Here is a 21,486-nt window from a genome sequence, read left to right on the forward strand (position 1 = left end):
TCCTTATAGTGCTACAGTATATATCAGTTTTAATAAAGATACTATTGATGAAATTATCAGTTTTAATAAAGATACTATTCATGAAATTATATTGACAGTAGGATGCATTAAATATCTCTGTATTTAATGAATAATTTCATTTAAGGCAAGTAAACGAAAAAAGCATAATCGTTACTTGTCCTAACCTAGACAAAATTATTGGAATATAATTAGAACTTTACCAAATGTAGCACCCACACTGTCATTAAGCATCGCCAATTCAACTATTACGTATGCATAGACCACTTGCATTTAGATAGCCTTCCTTTGACTGCTAAATAACTAGGTAGGCCTTATTATCTAAGACTACACTCTGAAGAGAATATTTACATATTTTACAATATTTTACGAATTGTTTAGTACTGTATACATTATATTTTTTTGATGATGTAGATTTTATTTGAGAAATTATTAACTATGCACTTGACATACAGTATATTAATTTTACGCATATTTTAGGAACCATGGGCTATAATGCTACAAAAAAAAATTAGAAAAATGAAGCAGCAAAAAAAATGAATGAGACAGAGATTTATTTTGCCTAAAAAAGGCATTTCTGAGACTATAGAAATGCATTGCTGAAGGTCAGAATGTAAACATGATAACTTGGTAATGAGGTTTAATGATTGCTCCCTTAAGTATAAACTTTCAAAAGACATTTTCATGTTACATGACACATTATTTCTTTAGTAACTTAGGTTGATAGAAGTTTAGTATTAAGATGTGTGATTTATAGCTTGATTTTCCTGCACTGCAGTCAGTTTTACCATCCCAGCATATGCCGGTACCCATTTATAATCCTGGGTGCAGAGAGACAAACACATATAGAGTATCTTGTCTAAGGACACAAGCGACTTGCACAGCAAGGATTTTGAACCCTTGACCTCAAAGTTGAGATTCCGAGGTGCCGCTTCCACAAGAATAAATTAAATAAAGTGGTACTAATATTGAGGTTAAGTGTAGAATTTTTTTTCTGGTAATTAGAAAAAGTCTTGTGCTTTGACAGGATTTGAACCTAGGACCTTGGGATTATAAGGCAAGCAACCACCAACCTACAGCTTCATCGTATGTTATTTCCTTGTCCTATCTGATCACTAAGACTAGGTAATTATTTATTTATTGATTTTATTCAAATAAAAGGGAAGCACATACAGTTGATTATTTGGAGACTCAAACAATAAAAAAAAAGCGAAATAAAGCATATCCACATTTATATATATCTTTCGACAATACAAAGGTTAATTATGATTACTTAAATCAATTTACACAGTTTCGTACAACATAGAACAAAAAACTACAAAAAACGTGTTAGGAAAACACTTTCTGATTACTGTACAATATGTTTTATGAATATTTGAATACATCCTTTTTATTTTTTTTATTTTGAATGTTTCCGTCCATGTGGAATGACGTTATTATTAATATGTGATTGTACTGTAGTCAATACTTGTTCTACAGTAATTATGACATTTTCCTCCATTACTTAAAATCAATATTATGAAAAAATATTTTTTTTATTAATTTTCCAGATCCTTCTTGATGGTCCAGGAGTGCTTAAATATGATGATTTTAGTTTATCTAAGGTCGAAGGTGAAAGTTTAGATGATTTGTTTCAGTTGACCGGGGATGACTCAGAGAACAGTCTAGACAATTCTGATGCGGGATCAAACGCGAGTCCAAGAAGTCGCAAAACATTAGGTAAGATTAAATGCGGTATAACAAGGTATAGCAAATACTAAATGGTTATATTTTTTTCTAAGGTCACTGCTGAGAGGTTTGCCTACTGGTAGGTCAATGTGTTTCATCTATAATATTCCAACACATGTATTAGGCTCTTCTAAAGTGCATAAAAATGGGTTGGAGGGCCAAAATAAATTTTTGTTTTAACACCAAAGGCCGCACCCAAACTTTGATGTTTCCAGTTCAGAATCCTTTATACACTACTTTTATACTGCTTTATGCTCAGTTTTAATATCATATTTTTCAGATAATTGACAGGTTAGGATTTGTGGGGGGGAGGGGTGGGCCAGTCCCGCCCCCCTCCCCTTTTTGGAAAGTCAAAAGAAAAAAGAAAAAAAGAAAAAAGAAAGAAAAATAAAAAAATTATTGCCCAAATGGCCTCAGAGGTTATTTTCAGGGGTCTAGAAATCCCTCTAGGGTATTGTTATCTCATTCGGCCCCACTTTCGGCCCCCTTCCAGCCCCACTTCTTTTGGACATGTCTGGATCTGCCCTTGATTGATGTCTGGCCGTAACAAGCCTAAGATGGATGGCGGTCCGCACACAGGGTTTTTAATTCATTTTTGCGGGCCGCAAACAATTTTTTGTTTTTTCTCCTAGACAAGGGTTGATGGAAGCCCCACTGGTGCTAGCCTTGAACTCTTAATATTTGTAGTGTTTTCTTCATGTAAAATTCTTTAATAGCAACTTGGCTTCATGTACAGTTATGCAAAATTTAGGTTGGGAAAAAAATTGACAATCGTATATTCTCTGAGAACAGCAATTTTGGATTGTTTTTTTGACAAAATCTGAGATAAAGAGAAATATGAATAGATTGAGAAAATACTACTGTATGTTACATTGATAAGTGAACATAGATATAATATCGCAGAATCCATTTCAGTTATGAAAAAATTAGGTGGGAAAAAAAATTTACAATCGTATATTCTCTGAGAACAACAATTTTGGATTGTTTTTTTGAAAAAATCTGAGATAAAGAGAAATGAGTAGATTGAGAAAAGTACTACTGTATGTTACATTGATAAGTGAACATAGATATGTTATCCATTTCATGGTTATCATATCCAGTAGATAATGTAAATAATAACTTGGCTATATAACAAAAAACAGACTCGATTCCTTTCTTTTACACCGAGTGCATTTAAGACGACGAATGAGACCATTGTAAGGTAATACTGCATGAGGATTGTTAAGTTTCTTCAGTATGTGTATTGTATATTCTGTTTTATGACTATAATTTAAAACATTCTACCTATGCTAATAAAGTCTATTGAAAGTGGCCCTGGAACAACTACTGGAGCCCTAATTATGTGGCTTTGGTGCAAGCCTTAGTGGAATCGTGTGACAGGACTTTGGTGGTGGTTGGGATAAAAGCCCAAGAAGCTCCGGCATTTTAGGTATTAAATGTCTAATTTAAGTGATTATGGAGTTTTGCAAATTCTTTCATTACTCATTCATTTATCTTTTACCTTTCAACCTGGATCTTCAATTAATTCTTCTAGGGCCATCTCAGGGCTCTAGTTGGGTAAATGGCAGGTTCATGTTTGGGGTGAAGCCTCCACAAGGTATGAAGTTTTTGGTATTTAAATACCTAATTCAAACTACTTAGTATTATTATTAGGTATTCTTCAAAATTTGATGATATTGTTTATCGTTCTGTTAATCTTTTGTACCATAGTGCCACAGGGCACTATATCAAACCTGTCCTCCTTGGCAGTAACAACTTGAAAGTGAATGATCAAAATGCAGATATTGTAGCCTAGTCTACATTTTCAAGTTCGAGTTTGGTACATGACATATAATGATGGTCAACAGTCTTTTGAAAAATGATTACTGCTTTTGAGACGATTGTCACGCCATTGTCAATGTGGAAAATGCCCACAGCCTGGGAATATTGTTTATAGAAGTTAACATTAGTTAGTTTTTAATAGACATAAGTTAAACCATATAAAATGACAAAGAAAAATCATTTATAGGTAAAGTGAAAGAAGAACTAAGAATTAAAAGAAGTATTACTAAATAAACAAAAAAAAAAGAAAAATGAACATGAATCTATTAGTCTAATATGATTTTTAATCACCTATTGTTAGGGAAGATATTTGAACTTGGTTTGTGGGTTTTTTTTGTTGAAAATTCATTGAACTTAAAGGTGGAATAGATATAAATGGTGCCATTTAATAAAATGTTTTTTGCCAAAAGCATCTAGTTAGAGGAGGTATAACATTTTCCATAATTTAGCAATAAGTAAAAGATGAATGTGAGGTAAAAAGTAAAAGAGATGCTCATGAATACTTCAATAATTGGTTTGATTATACATTATATTAATTTATTATCAAGGAAGATACAGATTTCTTATTGTGCGATTTACTGGTGGTAGGCATGATGATAATAAATAAAAAATTTAATCTTTTGTCTCCTGTATTCTTATAGCTACAAATTTGGCATGTGATGTAGAAAACGTGTAACAGTAGAATGCAATGAGTTACAGTAAAACATATTAGCATTTTCCAAATATATTCCATGTATCTTCTCCAGATGATTCATACATAACTAGAGCAGTCACTCCATACAATGCATACATTCACCCTGTGCCTGAATAACAATACACAGGCCATAGCTAGTTAATACTGCAATTTTCCATACATGTCGGCTTTATAGCTACTTTGTAGCCGGATATCTATCTGATCAAGGCTACGAAGTGAGACGACGAAGGGGGATTGTATTTTTTAATTTTTATTTGCAGAAGACTACTGTAGCTTACTAGAATAGACAATGTATTGCTAGGTCATTAGTGAATGACGAGCACGAGTTAACACGTTAATTTAAAGCATGGAGGTATTTTTTCAATGAGAAAAACATACACTTAAATTGATGCGAGTCTTCCCTTCCACTCGCTGCTGACAGGGAAATTGTTTGTATTTTTTGTTTTAGTAATAGCCTAGAATATTTTTATTTATAATTATCTTACCTCTTTTAACTGTCCTCAGTAACAATAACAGACATGTGAAAATATTGTTTATCAAACAATATTTTGTAGTCTTGGATTTGTCCGATATATATTAAGCAGAGCTAATGTCCGTTGATTGTAAAATTACATGGAAACCAATGGAAAATAAAACTGCCAGTTCATGAAATTGTCAACCTCGAAAATCCACCAGCTGATGTACGCCGGCCCGTAGTCGGGGGGTTTTATGGTTCGGGAGAACCCACTTTCTCTTGCAAACCCTCCTCTTTTCTGGTGAATCCTGTCTTCAAATTTCCCGAACAAGTCCTCCAACCCAACTAATGCACTGCAGACCTACCCAGACTCGGATGTTTTCAAACATAATCTGCTTTCATAGCATTATTTAGACTCCATAAAGCACAAAAATCCTCTGGCTTTGGTGGTTTTGCTGACCCTACTGTAGCTTCAACCCTGGGCCCCAAAGAACCTGCTAACTACCAGAACAATAAAATTGGATAAAAATACTCTGAATTGGAAAGTATACCCACATGTATAATTATTGTGTGCTCCTAGGCCTCTTTTTGATGCACTGTTTTAAAACATCGATTATAACAAACAATAAAATTCTATCATTGTTTATTAGTAAATTGCAACATTGTTCATGTTTTTAAAAGCTGGTAAACTATATTTCAAATTTTTGTTTATCAACCCGATGATCCACCCTACGATCATCGCACGATCATGCACAGCTAATTAAAATAACAATGACCTTCGTAGCTACGTTCAAAATGGTACCGGCATGCCAGTTACAAAAGGCTGCGCACAGATACGGAGTTATAATTCACAGCTTTACTACATGACTGGTGAAACTGCAGCATACAATGGAATCCCCCCTCGTATTCAGGACACATTGTGTTCTTGAGTGCTGCCTGAATATGAGGGGTGATTCCATTATTTTATTTTGTACTTGAGGTAAACAATTTTATTTCCGTGACCTTGACCTTGTCCTTTGGTATTTTCTTCCGAGAATTATATATTCTTTGATTATTATGTATTATTCCACCAAATTTTATGATTCGTTAGCGTTTGCGTAATCTTGCTAACTGACAGACAGACCTTGGCGGTGCTAATAATAACGTAACATTGAATAAGGGTTTGTATAGTCCTCCTATCCATTGTAGAGAAATGCTCAAGGCACTTGAGAAAATAAACAGCGGAAAAAGAAAAACATTCAGAAAACTTAGTCATCCTACAAACTACACTACTGTAACCCAAAGCGGAGGAACCAGCATTGCTGCTCCGTTTACTAGCACTTCTCCTCGGTGCGCAGAACCATGGAGATCTCTAGGTTCCGTGGTCAGTTCCCCTCGCTGTTCTCCTTGCTGCTGCAATTTATGATAGCGCGTCTTTTGGATGAGACGTTTGAAGCTGTTGGTCCTTTGTGCATTATAGCCCATATGCATGTTAAATAATGCAGTACACTATTCAAAAAAGGGTAGGGGATTGTCTCCCGGTGTACTGCCAAATCACCACTAGAAGGGAAATACTGGAACTAAGTCGTCTTTAGACTTTTGTGGGTTATCCTTGGTGTTTGGACCGAATATATCCATCAAACTAACTACTGTTGTGACGTCAATCCATTGTTTTCCCGCCTGAATGCACTTGTAATATGCAAGTTACATGCAGCCACCTGCAAACCTACAGCATAAGTAGTTGGGTTTGTATGTGGTTTGGTTGTTGTGTGATGGTTAGCTGTTGTGTACAGACGAATAAAATATATAAGACAATGTTGTTGAAGTTGCCTCTATTTTTTGTGTTTGGTAAAATGTACCACACCAACTATGATCCCAGTGAAATGTTTGTGGTAGTGCTGGTGATAGTGTTGGCCATTTACAGGTACGGGCTCATCTTTGCTAGTGGGGATGGGGTTGTCCTTACCCTCAGTCTCTTGTAAATAGGTCTACAGCTAGTTCAATACTGTATTAATATTTTTAATATTTGAATTGCTAGCTCTGTATTGATAAAATGAGTGATAAAATATTGTCGCCAATTAAACTGAAAATAAATATATTATTTTCAGGTTTATTTATAATAAAAAATATATATATAAGCAAAAAGGAATTTAGGTATGTGTCTAATTGATGTTTTTTTGCCAGTACATACCTCCCCCTAATTAAAGACCCCTTCCAATTTAAGGCTACCTTTTAAGGCCAAATAAAAAAAAAATTATGGAGTTGGCCACGCCAGAGCGACCCAAAATTTACAAAATTGAGGTTCAACATTTTAGTTGTTTTTTTTGTTTGTTTTTTTTTACTACAACAAAGAATATTTTTTTAATGAGCTACAAATTCTGGAATAGTCCTATCTTGCTGAACGGTAGGCAATGCGACAGTGTTGCGATTGTCTTTGCTCTTCAATTTAGATTTTAAAATGGTCTTTGTTGTATTTTCATGTGTTTTCTACTTTTTAGGCATCACACATTATTGGTAAAAAAAAAAAAAAAAAACAACTTTCCCCACCGACCTACCCACTTTTTGGATTTTCCCAAAACGTGGCCAACGCAAGAATTTTTTTTTTTTGCCCTAATTAAAGATCGCTTTTCTGTGGTCCCATATTAACAAATGCCTTTTATCTTTATTATGCTAATTAGAGACCAAAGTTGCTAAAGACCATGAAAACCCCAGTCCCAAAAGTGGTCTTTAATTGGAGTGAGACCTGTACTGTATTAGGGTATAAAACAAACTTTAAAGAAAGTGATGCAAGCCAATTCGATTCTAAATTAAATGTTATATCTTATAAATGAAGAAACAATATTATTAGTATAACAATAATATGACATGGTATAAGTATTCCGGGCTTGAGAATTATAATCTACTTTACAAAACATCTGAATTGTTGTTGTAGGTTTTATCCACCACGCTGCCTGAGAATCCAATCTTCTGATATTATGGAGTGGTAAATACTAGACCTGCTCTCTTTGCCAATGTTTTGTGAGAATTCATCATAAAGCTTTTTACTTTGAGCTGTTTGTTTACAATTTTCTCTCTACTAATGATCAACTAACTAGGCTGTTTTCCTCTTGACCTGAAGTGGGTGTTGAAAAATTAATGGTTTCTTTTCTGCCTAAAAAAAAAAAAAATTATGTAATGTAAGCGTACTGCTACTATGGTATTTTGAGTTGAGTCGGATGGCGCTGCGCTGCAGCTGCCGTGGGTACTCGGGCCTAGCCCAAGTTTCTGGTTCCAAATTAGAATGAGGACCAATAAAGCTTAGAATTATTATTAGTGTAGAGTGTAGCGATGGTCAGTATCACATAGCAACAGGCAACAATTGAATGACGGTCAGTGTTGCGTATCTACAGTTAATTTTCCTGTGTAGCACCTGTTAATGAATAGAATTTTCCACTTGGGGATAAAATAACTTTTGCATAGTGATATTTTCATTTGCTTTGAGTTTGTATAACATTGTAAACTACATGCACTGTAAATGTTCAGATCATCATCAGATTTCTGAGTATTATATAAGTTGAAGTTGCATATTAGTACAGTAGATAAATAATGTAATTATCTGTGGCTAGATCTTTATGTTTATTTCTACAAAAGTTTTCTCTTTGTAGAATTGCAAAATGTTTACAAATCTTCAGTAAAAGTATATCTTATTGATAATAATGTAAAAATAAAATTTCTCCTCTAAAAATTGTTATTAAACAGTTGTTACTTCTCTTTGTTTGTATTTCTAAGCTTGAATTCTCTTTTACTAAATTTAATTTGTTTTAAAATGTAATAACATCAACAACATGTAATGTTTGGCCTTTCTATAATTTGAATACATTTGGGTATGTGTTGCTATTAATTGTAAAGATATATTTTCCTGTTTTTTCTTGGGGAAGTGTTCGTAGAATGGAGTGAAGTTTACCGCGGCATCCATAAACGTGGCCTCTTGGGAGATTTTCCGCATGTTATTGCCATATCCTCTATTAAAGCAATCATTTGTATTAGTGTCAGGGTAATTAGTCTTCCAAAGAGGGGGTCTACCGTTTGGAATTAAATAGGAAGGAATGATACGTCTATAATAGTCAAATGATTTGTCACAGTGCATTTGAAGTCTGATGACATCATTAATGGCAGATTATGCAAAAAGCATAAAGTTGAATGTATCTACAATCATTTACAAGGTTCATACATGTTCCAAACTGCTTCTCAACCTCTGAAAATTTCCTATGTTAGGCTAATAAAGTTAAATAATAAAATTTATTAAATTTTTAAAATTTTAATTGAAAATTAATTAATTTTAAAATTGAAAATAATTCTATTCCTATTGTAAAACCTCAAATAGAAACCCAAAGGGGTGTAATCTTGCGAAGAAGCCCATCCCGAATTGAAGCCCCACCTTTTTAGGTTGCAAAAGTAGCCTCAAAAAGAAGCCCATCTCAAGAAGAAGCCCATCCAAAGTTTGCAAAAAAACAGAAGCCCAGGGCTTCTATTCAAGGTTTCACAGTATATTATTGCATAGACCTAATTAAGGATTTTTGTAAAATGTCTGGAAATCAGATCTGTGTAATTTGCTAACTTAGGCCCCATAAATATATACTGTAGTTCCTTGGGTAAAAGCCCACCTTGGGTATAAGTCCATCCTCTACTTTAGGCCCAATTTTACATACCAGCCTTTCCTCGGGCAACAGCCCAGGGTATATTTTGCATAAGTAGCATAGCCGACTTTTACAAATCATATAATGACTTTAGATTAGCAATGCAGCGCTGAAAATTGAAGTGGAAAGTACTAATCATTGTGTTATAGAACCCAGTCCCAGGAATATCAGTGAATTTTCAGTCTACTTTGCATAAATTTTATAGTTTCAGATCAAAGATTGTACTTTTGCATTGAACCTAGCTGTAACAAGTTTGAAAATGTCCAAAGAAAAATTATTTCCAGTGGAGTCCTTCTGGTGGTGAATTGGGCAGTACATCAGAGGCGGTACACTGGGAGTCAATCCTCTACTCTCTTCTCCCTACTCTTTTCCGTAGTGTGTACTATGTTCTTTAACCTGCACAGGGTGCATATTACACACAGGGCTCATCCAAAAGACAGTGCTTTTTTCAACTTCTCCAGGACTACAGGAGAACAGCAATGGGAATTGAGCCGGGGACTAAAATATCTCAACGATTCAGCACACACACAGTGGATAAGACTAGTTTAGCTGGCTGAGCTATTCTGTTCTCTATAGTATTATAATGTATTGATATGACACTAACATTTATATTTTCGTTGTACGTAGGTTCTCCAGAATACTTGGCCCCTGAAGTGTTCAAGGGAGGAGACAACAGCTTAGCATCTGACTTCTGGTCCCTTGGCTGTGTCCTCTATCAACTTTTTACAGGTATTGTAAACACTTTTAAAGGTGTCTTTGTAGTAAAACCCTTGAAAACCTCAATGATTACTAACTTTTTATTATGAAAATCATTAAATGAATTACCAAAGAGTGGTGAAGGATGAGTGCTCATCCCAGAAGAAGTTTGAGCACCTTCAGGCATCCCATCACTGAAAACTTGCTAAGCAAATAAATTGCATTCGAATTAGTTAAAATATCATATGGTTCAAGGTTTGATTTTATTCATCATATAAAATAACTTACATGAAATATGTAAATATGTCACCTGTATTTCCTTTTTCTAGTACTTCACATTATTTGTTTGATCTGAAATGTTTAAACAAACACAATCAGATACAGTCTGATCAAACATGCCCAGCTCTAAAACCCTTCCAGACAACCAATGCCATCAGCACATCATGACTATATATAGGCATACATCAGTTCTTGGTAGTCTAGACAGAGCTTTTACTTTTCCATCACAAATCTCCCATTCAGTCTCTGGATTGTTGAAGGATTTTATTAAAGGAAGAATGAAAGGGAAAAATAACAGTAGAAGAAGGAAGATGTTTACAGATTTGTTTGTTTTTATTTTATGCTCAATCATAGAATGTAAACATAAACAAATACTACAAAGAGAGAAGTAAAATAAGGAAATCAACATCACTATTTCAATGTAGAAGAAATATCAAAAAGCCATTTTAAAAAATTGAAAAGTTGATGGCACAATAACAGAAAAAATAACTTCACAAATTTACCAATAAACAGGAAAAGACACGTAAAAAAAACAAATTGAGGGAAAAACAAACAAGGAAAAACAGGAAACGGGAACAAGGTTACAAGGACAAGTGGACAGTACATCAGTAAAGAACCAAGAAGAAAAAGAGGACAAAATGAAGGAAAGAAGATCACCCTCTAAACCCGTAGGTTTGTATCCTGAGGCTTCCCAGTCAAAATAGAAATGAAAAACACAATGATAAAATGATAAAATGTCTGGTGGACATTAGCCTGGTTCACGTTGAACTATATCTAGGTATACACGTCTTGAAACATGATACGATAATCCCCTAATTGCGTTCGATGCCAAGTTAGAGCCAGATAAACAGCCAACCAGTTTCAGGCCGTCGACATCACACGGAATTGTAAACTACTGTAGAGAAGGTGTGAATTTCCACTACCTAACCTAGCCGACCAGTACGAACCAACGATAGTGCAGCAGCGTGTTCTATCGCAATCTAAAAGATTCTCTAGGCTAGGCCCTAGCTAATTTTACCTTCGATAAAAAACGAATTATTTTAATCGCTAGCTAGCATTCTTCCATTTAACAAAATATTGTTTTAATTTTCATTAAATCGTCTGTATACTTTATGGATCTTTCTGTCCTGTTTTGTAGTTTTTAGACCGCTCAATTGTGTTGTTTACATGCACTTCACGAAAACCAAGCTTCGCGGTGTCAAATAAGTTGCTGACTTCCACACACTTTTTTATTTCGTCATCGTAAACGTGCGCTCATTTTAACGACTGGCGTTGGTGGTAGTTCGTTGAAACTTAATTAATAGCGACTATTATAGCAGAAATGGAAAAGATTGAATTGTCAATAAACAAATACAACAAATCTGATTTAATTATTAAGAAAAATATACATATCACTTTGAAAAACGTACGCAATCGGACTTTTTAACGTTATTACTTGGTCGATGATGCAAAGGGCAAAGGTCATTGGTAATATCGACTATTCGTAAAACGGACGTTTGGGTTTTTACCCATAATATTACAAATAATTTCTAAAAACCAGACTAATGAGACTACTTTGATGCTGTTGTTGACATTGTTGGAGTACGTTGTTGCCAGCCAAAAGATGATAATGGTGGTACAATACAACAACGCTGGCTTAGATGCCTACATTACGTAATCGTGTCCTTGTAATCCGAGCCAACTTTACCGTTAAGCAAGTTAATTTACCGTTATTCTAGTAAAGTTAAGTCACTTAACTTAAGTGACTTAATTCCTTTATCTAGCTATAATTGAGTGGTTCACGTCGAACTTTTAACTAGTTAAAGCCCCATTCCCGGCAAAATTTCAGTTTTTAAGAAAAATCTAATATTTGTATAATGTTATAAAGATTTATAAATATAATACGGAATTGCTAGTTTAAATGAATTTAGACATTCCTAAGAATGAAAAAAATGTAAAATAAGACTGAAATTTGATTTTTTTGTGTTCCACACAAAAAATAAATGCGGATGAATTTTTCATGTTGATTTTGCGATAGGTCGTGAGAAAAAATATCGTAGGCGCCGAAAACATTAGCCTATCCAACGCTGCTAGGCTAGGCCTAGCCTTACCTCGATTTAGGTTCTGTTATCACACATAAAAACGGCCGAATGATATTTTCCGTTGCTAGTATTGACACTTGTGAAATATAATATTTCATAGGAATTATTTCAAATTTGTTAAAAAACTGATTCTGACTGAGATGACACTTAAACAAACATATCTCAGCCTAACAGAACGACCGCATTGTGCGAGATGCGAAATACAAAAACTAATCTCATTAGAGAGGGCGCACTTTATTGACTGTATAAAGTATACATAAAAGCGAGAGTATTCCAGTGGATGCGATCTACAACCTCTGAATTTGCCTAGTAACGATGAATTCGTCGAGAAAATGGTAATATTTTATGAGAAATAGTCTGTATTTCTCATTTTTTTATTCTTTTGCGTAAAACTAAAATTCATGCCAATATTTTTCCATGATTTATAATAATTGGAGTAATGCAAATGCATATTTTCTAAAAAAAGTCATTTTTAGTGAAATTTTGCCGGGAATGGGGCTTTAAGTGGATCTATATCTAGATATAAGTTCGACGTGAACCAGCTATTGTGTTTTTTATTTCAAATTAGTTAATCATTGCATTTTTTTACTTTTAACCAGAATATGCCCTAATTAATTGTAAACAGAAAATGTGTAATGTAACTCCAAAAAATAAAAATTGTGAAACCATACGGTAATTGGTTTTTTAAGTTTTGTTTTTCATTAGAACATTGTCAACAATTTGTTATGGTGTTTCCCCTATATTCTGTATCTACCAGTATGTGTGTTTTAATAAAGAATAGGTTTAGTTTAAGGAATAGAAACGGTTTTTTGTTCAAATTCTTTTGTAAACTGTATTAATCAGGATCCGAAACTTTAGTTTTTACATTGAATTTTATACTTGGCACTATGAATCAGTTGGCAATAGCACACTATAAATGATTATAGATAAATAATAGATAATATATAAATATATAGGTATTTGATTGTTGATCTCGAAAACACAAATTTGTTTCACATTCTGTTTATTTTAAAATTTAAGTAAGAGTATAATAGTCACACACACAGTGCAGCTTGATACCTAATAATACTTATCCCTGGAGGTGTTAATATTTCATTATTGTAAATATAGAAATCACAATTACCATCCTGGGCGCAATGCGTTAAAATGAAACAAAATATTCATAAGTATCCTAGGGCTGTGCATTACAAGTGATAGTGCCAAATAATGAATTACATTTAATAAACTGGAGGGGTGAGTAAATGTGTAAAAGTTGAAGTCTTTGATTAGTACAATAGCATTTGTGTTTGTAAAAAGTATGTATTGCTTTTGTGTATAATTTAAGGGCAAACTATGTTTAAGGGATAATATATTAATTGAAGTACCGTATATTTAAAAGTTAGGTTTTTTACCAACTTTTTTGAGATGATCTTGTAATAGCCCCATTCCCGGAAAGTTTCAATATTAAATCTGTCAACAAAACCCTAAAGGTATAAGTTGAGTTAAAACGCTTTTTAAAATTTGTATTCACTTGTCAATAACTTGAAAGAGGTCTTTATCTTTGGTATGTTGACAAGAGAGAGTGTATACAGCTCCATGTTATAAGAACCATTTCAATTAAAGAAACTACAATTCCCAGCAAAATTTCAGTTCTTAAGAAAAATCTGATTTTTATATAAAGATTTATAAATATAATACGATATTGCCAGTTTAACTTAATTTAGACATTCCTAAACATAAAAAAAAATGTAAAATAAGACTGTAATTTGATTTTTTTGTGTTCCACACAAGAAATAATGCGGATGATTTGTTTATGTTTGCGATAGGTCTGCAAAGAAATATTATAGCCACTGGAAACATTAGCCTATCCAACACTGCTAGGTTTAGGCCTTACCTTGATTTAGGTTCTGTTGTCAGACATAAAAACGGCCAACATGATATTTTCCGTTGTTAGTATTGCCACTTGTGAAATATAATATTTCATTGGAATTATTTCAAATATCATTGTAAAATGATTCTGACCGAGATTTTGACAATTAAACAAACTTATCTCAGGCCTATCAAAAAAATATAATCTAATCTCATTTGAACAATCGTATTGCCTTTCCTTGCCATTTATTTCTCATATTATCAGTGGACGGTTGTTTTTCGCAACCATAGCATTACTTTTTCCTATACTTTCACACTGACCACACTGTAAATTCTTCATACCCACTATGTCACATGAGTAAACAAACCTTGCGGTGTGTGTGTATTATATAAGATATATAAGCTCTATAAAGATTGGTATATATGTGCCTCTTGGTATTAAGCCAAGAAAATATTGAATAATGTTCTGTATGTACTATTGGATGCTTATGTACTTAAAACAATGTTTAGTGAGGAATTTAAATATTGAATTTTGCAGTTTATTAACTAAATGCTGATAGTGATTGGATGTGGTAAAGTGCCAACAAATTAGACAGAGAATGATAGGCATTGCGGGTAAAGGCATGGGTAAACATCAGTAGCTGCCCATTATTTGAGAAAGTAGAAAATGGTTTTTGTTATGAGAGTAAATGATCGTGAGAAAGTGCAGAAGTATTTTGATGAGTAGATTGCCTTATGGGAAAAAAAATCGATGCTGTGTTTCGTATAATAATTTTGTATATACTCACGTATAAGATGAATCTCAAAATAGCAAATTATAATTGAAAAACAGTGTCGTGTGCACGACATACAAATTTTAGATTTATTAAATCATGTTCGTCTTATGTGCGGATGGCACTTAATGTGCGAATTTACTACTGCAATCGAGTAACATTTTGATGAACATTTAAAAACTCATAAAGTGGTATTATTTTGGAAGACTAGCCTTGCATTTGGTTTTTTTGCTAGTTGGATACAGTATCAAGACCATAAAAAACAGAAAAAAGTAGGAATTCTGATGATGAAACAGGAGTCGACATACAAAAATTGTCCATGAATTGAACGAACTTGGAGGTCGTTTTTACACAGGTTGACTTGTACCCGAGTATATATGGTAGTACATTTCATACTATCATAAAAATCACATAGTCATGAAGATTTTCAAAAGTAGGTTACTGATATATGGGTATTGGTCAGTAGTTGTAAATTGGATAAGATATGGGTACACTTGGAATCAATCCATTAGACTACCATAGTTCATCTGGTATAATTGACCGATTTTGGGTTGAGCATTAATAATATGCCAAAGAATCTTTTTTTTTAATTAAAAACTTTCTCCAACTTTACAGTGATGGTCAATCAAAAATTTTTAACACTGCCAACTAATCTCCCGGTAAGTTTTTGACAATGCAGCACTGTCTGCTGATAGGCAATGAAAGACTGAAAGGATTGTCAATAATAAAGATCAGTTTTGTGCACCTTATCGCATTTACTAATTGGACGTCTCAAGCGATGATCACTAAGGATGTTAATTACAAAACTGAAATCATGCATTAATGTCTGTTTAATGTGATATTCCATCATTTCAAGAACATGTAAAATTGGACACTCACTGTTGCACGACAATCGTAAAAATGTCGCACAACGAATCCAACTCCGCTCCCCGTGTCTACTGATTTTTGGTGGCAGTCTGAATGGATCGTCCGATAAAACGATCTGTTGTTCGCATTGTGGCATTGCGTTCGTGTCAGCTGATGATCATCGGGTGCAGTGAGTGACCAGCAAATATGTTGCATTGTGTTCTTGTTTTTGAATTCGTGCCAACTTCGGTGTGGGCTGCTTCTGCAAACGGGCGTATCAGCTGGATGAAGGAGAGTACTTTGTTCTTCCAGTTAAAATCAGTGGCGGCTCTAGGATATATTTTCTGGGGTGGGGGGGCTGCTAAGTTGTCCGACAGGGGGACTTGAGCTCGTAGGCTCGAGCTGTGGGAAGAGGATGAGAGGGGTTTCCCCCCTCCCAAATGAGTTTTTTTTAAAAGAATATCAACCTTTGGATGGCCGAAAATGGCACTCTCAGACTGTGACAGACGTGCTGGCTTGGTATGGGCCTATTTTTATATGTTTTATGGTCTGACTGCCCGAAGAGCTTTGTCAGGCAGGGGGGGGGGCTTTGACCTGTCCGGTGGGGGGACTTAAGCCCCCGCCCCTCCTTTACTTTATTGTTCATCTTTGTTTCTGAAGTTTTTTTGTTTTTTATGTAAACTTTAACTGTATTTTCGTTATATCTTGAGAAACCAAAGAACTTCAATCGATCATAATACATATCGCACATATGAAAATTAAATGATTAGAAATATACCAACAATAAGTCCTACCTGCCTATTTAATTGAACTGTTTGGTCGTTTTAATTAATGCTATGTCTTGTATGTACTTGCACTTGTATAATACTAATAGCTCTAAATAAAATAAATTTTCAGTCTCCCCTCTGAAGCCACGCTACCTAGTCACGCCGATCGGCCAGGGTGACCTTTATAAATGCCTTGAGTTTGTTGATTATGAAGTGTGTTAAAGTGTGCAATTTGGCATGTTTTCCTGCCCATCGCTTCCAAATCTCTGTTTTTACGTCAGTCTATTGTGTTCCCGCCTGGACGCACACATATTCAAATTTTGCATGGCCACCTGCAAAGTTTGATTGAGTTTTAGGCTCAGAATGGTGTTTGTTGGCGAGCTGCTGTGTATTGACAATGAAAATAAGATGCAAGAAAATTATGTAGATGATGATATATAGATGGTGTTTTTTCTGTTTTTTTTTTTTTTTTTTTTTTTTTTTATTGGTTTTGGGTTTGTTTTTTTTTTTTTTTTTTTTAAGCGTTTAGTGTTTGTGTATTTTATTATAATATTAGATAGGGACAAACATAATTTATTAATAAAAAACGGAGGCAGATTGTTTTGTGATAGGAAGGTCTTGGCATTGAATTTCCAATGGAGACGATACATTTTTCTCATTTAAAAACATTCATGTATTTTATAGTATTGAGTATTGAGTGGTGACAAACTCCAACAGCCCACTTACCTACTTGATCTCCTTCCTAAGTATGTCTCTTTATCCTCCTCCATTCTTCTGACCTTAATCTGCTCATTGTTCTTAACACCAAATCATATGGCCACAGATAATTTTTATTTGCAGCTGCCTCTCTTTGGAACTCCCACCCTGAACACATTACCAAATCACCCTCAGTTGCTATTTTTTAAGACCTATACTCAAAACTCACCTTTTTAACGTCTAAACATGCACAGCGTCTTTTGTATATTGGCACTTTATAAATTATTGTTATTATTATTTATTGTATTATGTTTATTTATAATATTTGTTGCCAGATTATGTTTTATGATATGAGGGTTTTTGTTTTTGAGATCACTTTTCTCATTATTTAAAGTATTGTTTATGTATATTTTACTGTAGTATTGGATAGTGACAAACACAAGTTTATTTTTAACATTTTATATATCTGTGGCCAAGAATTATGGATTAAACAGAAAATCATAAAATTGATCTCTGTTTTGCCCAAACATCCTTGTAGTCCCACTTCCTTCATTGTATTCGCTTGGGACACCAAATATCTTTCTGACAGAACTTACTTTTTTAAAAACACAATAATATCCGTTTTTCTAAAAAAATCTGAAAATTCTTTCACTTTTTAGAAAGTTCCGCGTAAGGTGTTTCAAAATTTTATATCCACATCCTCCCGATGCTAGCATTTGATATGCGCTTTTTCTTCCGGTCATGACACACTGATTCTGCTCTAGTTTTTTATGCTGTATTGATCTTACCATGATGCAACGACCGCAAAAAAATCACTGAAAAAAGTATTACAAGCAATAAATTAATGAGATCAACATTTTTTGAAGAATATTATTGGTTTTTTATCATACAATTCAATTTCAGATGTTCATAAATATTGTTGTATTCCTATTTTTTACTTAGTTTTTTAGTTCCTTAAATTTGAAAACAACTTTAAATTTATATTATCTCTATTTCTATTTATTATTGTGACATTATTAAAGATGTTGAAACATACATTTGTAGAAAATAATGTTTAATCATGGTGTATTTATTTTTTATTGAACCTATGATAAAACAACTTTGATTTTATATTATTTTTTATTTTTACACTATTAAAGATGTTAAAAATCTGTATTTGTAGAAAATGATGTTCAGTCATGGTATATTTTTTATTGAATTTATAGTAAATAAGTAAAGTAAAATAAAATGAGAAACTGTGTAGAAGGTGGTCAACAATATATATAATTTGATTTAATGATACAAAAAATTAAACAAAAAAAAAACAGTTCATTTGCTGAATGCTATAAAATGATTAAACTTGAATATAAAATATTTGTGAAGTACTTTCAAATGTCCATTAATAACTATTATATCATAATTAAATATCTCAGGACTGTTAATAATATTTGATTGTAACTTGATGACATTCCATAAGACGATATTTCCTCTGTGAACTGTTGTGTACTTTCTCAGTTTTGGTTTGTAACAGTAGTACTGTGAACATAACATGGTTTTAGGTCACCTTTAATAATATTATCACAACAATCTTGAAAATCCAGATATCCTTTTATATTTACCTGTTTGCAATTTATTATAATGTTAATTTCCCATTAGAAAATGAAACCAAGAAAAATTGCTTTTCTTTTTTGCAGTCTTGTATGTCCATGTGTTAATTAACATACAAGAATGATTACAGTATTATGGTTAGGTGTAATCGAGCGTGTAGGCATATTTATGTTTTGATTTTGAACTAATAATATTATTAAAACAATTTCAGTTTGTTTTCTTTTGATTTCATGAAAAGGGATAAAAATTCCAGATTTTATGAGTAATGTAAATTTTAGGATATTCTACAAAGCCAGTTAATTAAAAAAGTTGAAACCCTTGAGTTTTAAATACCTTCACAATGCCTTTAGTACGCAAACTGATTTTCACTCGCATTCCGATGGCTTAGTCATGTTGTAAGGAGACTCTAGGCATGCGAATGTTCTCTCTAAGAGAGACTTCAAGTAGCTATTGAGGACTAGGTCAAAAACTGTTTGCCAAAGATGGCCCTTGAATGCCAAAATAAGAAGTCATTTCAACTCGACTAAAATTAGACAAATTAAATTAATGTATTCTGACATTAGAAATAAAATGGAACAGCATAGCTCTTTCCTTTTGTCTCTGTATCTCCACTCTTTGCTATGGTAGGCTTTTCCTCTTGTATTAGTGCAATTAAGTGGAACGATAGAATTTTTGGATTATAAAGGTATATAAAATTATAATCCAGCATACAGAGTTTCAATGTTTCACTGTATTGTACAAACCTTTGTTTTTCCAACTTCTCTCCCACCCCTCCAATCTGGTTTGGAAGTCTTGTATCTTTTTATGATGATAATAATGTTAATGTCTGTGACATTATCCCTGCTATTAATGTTATTCTTTATCTTGTGAAAGTTGGCAGATCATTCAGTCTTTCCAAATAACTTTCCTTTAAATGGATTACAGTGTTTTTTATAATAATTTGTTATAAACTATTTTATAATCAAACATAAATTGCATACATTCACAATTTTTTTTCATTCAATAATGTCATATCTTGTCTTTCAGGCATTCATTAATTGACCCCTATATCCATTTATCCCATCATTTAATTCTTTTATTCATTTCTTAATACATTATCCATCGTCTTTCATTCACTCTTGTTCGATCATTCTTGTTCATCTCTGTAGTCATTGATATTGTTTATATTTCATTATGCCATTCATGCATACTATTAATTATTAAATTAATTCATTAATTCATTTTTTGCATCAGTTCATTCATGCATTCATTCATTCATTCATTCATTCAAGGACACCCTACTATTCATTATATACGATCCACTAACATAAGTTTAGGGCTGTGTTTTCTGTAGTAATTGAATAATAATAATTTCATTAAATACACTGTTTGTATTATGCAGACCCAGTGCGGACTGCATTGCAATCTACATCAAGTTATATCAAATGTCACTTGTGTATGATATCGCATCGGAAGTTCTCATTGACCCTCATTTTTCGTTAACAGATTTCTCACGGGAAATTTGTTTATGAATAGTTATTATCACTGCTACAGTGTTAATTTCTTTGCTAGTCGTTTTATGAGTGTTAGAATTGTATACACAAAGCGTGAAGCAATTGTAGTTATGTTACTGTATTAAACTTGTCTCTATTGCGCCTTTCTTTGAGGTTACGAAGCACTATACCCACGCTTCTGAATATGTCAAGGCGTGCACACATTCCAAATCTGAAGTAAACATCACTATGCATTAACTCATTCTTAGTTAATTTATTCATTCTTTTCTCTCACTTATTTTTGTATGCACTCATTGAATTACGTCAGTCATTCATTATTAATTCACTTGTTTTTTTTTTTGTTTTTTTTTACTTTTGTTTATTCTTATGCATTTATGTTGTCGACAACAGACTAGTAATTAAAACGTCCGCTAAAGGACATGCTGGGGTTAACGTATCTATGACCATGCAACGTGACTTAATAATAAACGTACTAAGTAGGATTACACAAAAAAAATGCACCAAATTTTGTGAAAGGGTAATTAATATGTTTTCTAGGAAATTAGTATTTACTTAAACATTAATTATATGGAAGCTTAATTAGTGTGTGCTGGGCCATTTTAGTGAGTACGTTAATATATAGGATTTATTAATTGGTTTACGGTGGTGCTTGTTTTTTAATGAGAGTTCATAGTAAAGGATGGTACTATTCATTGGGGATATCATTTGAAATGATATACATAGGATTTAACTTCTTCGTCACAAGTTCAGTTTAAAATATAGCTTTGGGATTTGGTTGTCTAATTCACTCCAGTTGGGTCGAAAAGTAATCATAATGTTGTGAATGAAAACAAGATAAGGTAGATGAAAGGCAGATTTAAAGATTTCATCACCAATTTATGAATAACAATGCCACTGTCTTGGCTTTCTAGCCACGCCCCGCCCTTCTATTCAGACCGTGAATTTTAGCTTTTGTATAGCTTTTCACTGGTAGGCTCAGCCTTTGTTTAGTTTTCAACCAATCAGCAGCAAGTCTCATCACTCAAACATATAAGTATTTCCCTGTTTGAG

General features: G+C 33.3%; 1 protein-coding gene across 4 annotated transcripts in view; it reads left to right on the top strand.

The window, feature by feature from the left end:
- Positions 1-21,486, top strand: part of LOC117115218 (serine/threonine-protein kinase ULK4-like) — a gene marked incomplete at its 3' end in the record, with an annotated part of 111,104 nt that overhangs the window by 25,697 nt on the left and 63,921 nt on the right. For 3 of the 4 annotated variants that reach the window (XM_033258926.1, XM_033258942.1, XM_033258934.1), the window contains 2 exon segments: positions 1,569-1,737; positions 9,998-10,099. In XM_033258926.1, coding sequence (XP_033114817.1) covers positions 1,569-1,737; positions 9,998-10,099 — 271 coding nt within the window. 4 annotated transcript variants of the gene reach the window in all.

Source organism: Anneissia japonica, unplaced genomic scaffold, assembly GCF_011630105.1.
Source record: "Anneissia japonica isolate Jap-2015-1 unplaced genomic scaffold, ASM1163010v1 scaffold199_len4679917_cov187, whole genome shotgun sequence".
NCBI lineage: Eukaryota > Metazoa > Echinodermata > Crinoidea > Comatulida > Comatulidae > Anneissia > Anneissia japonica.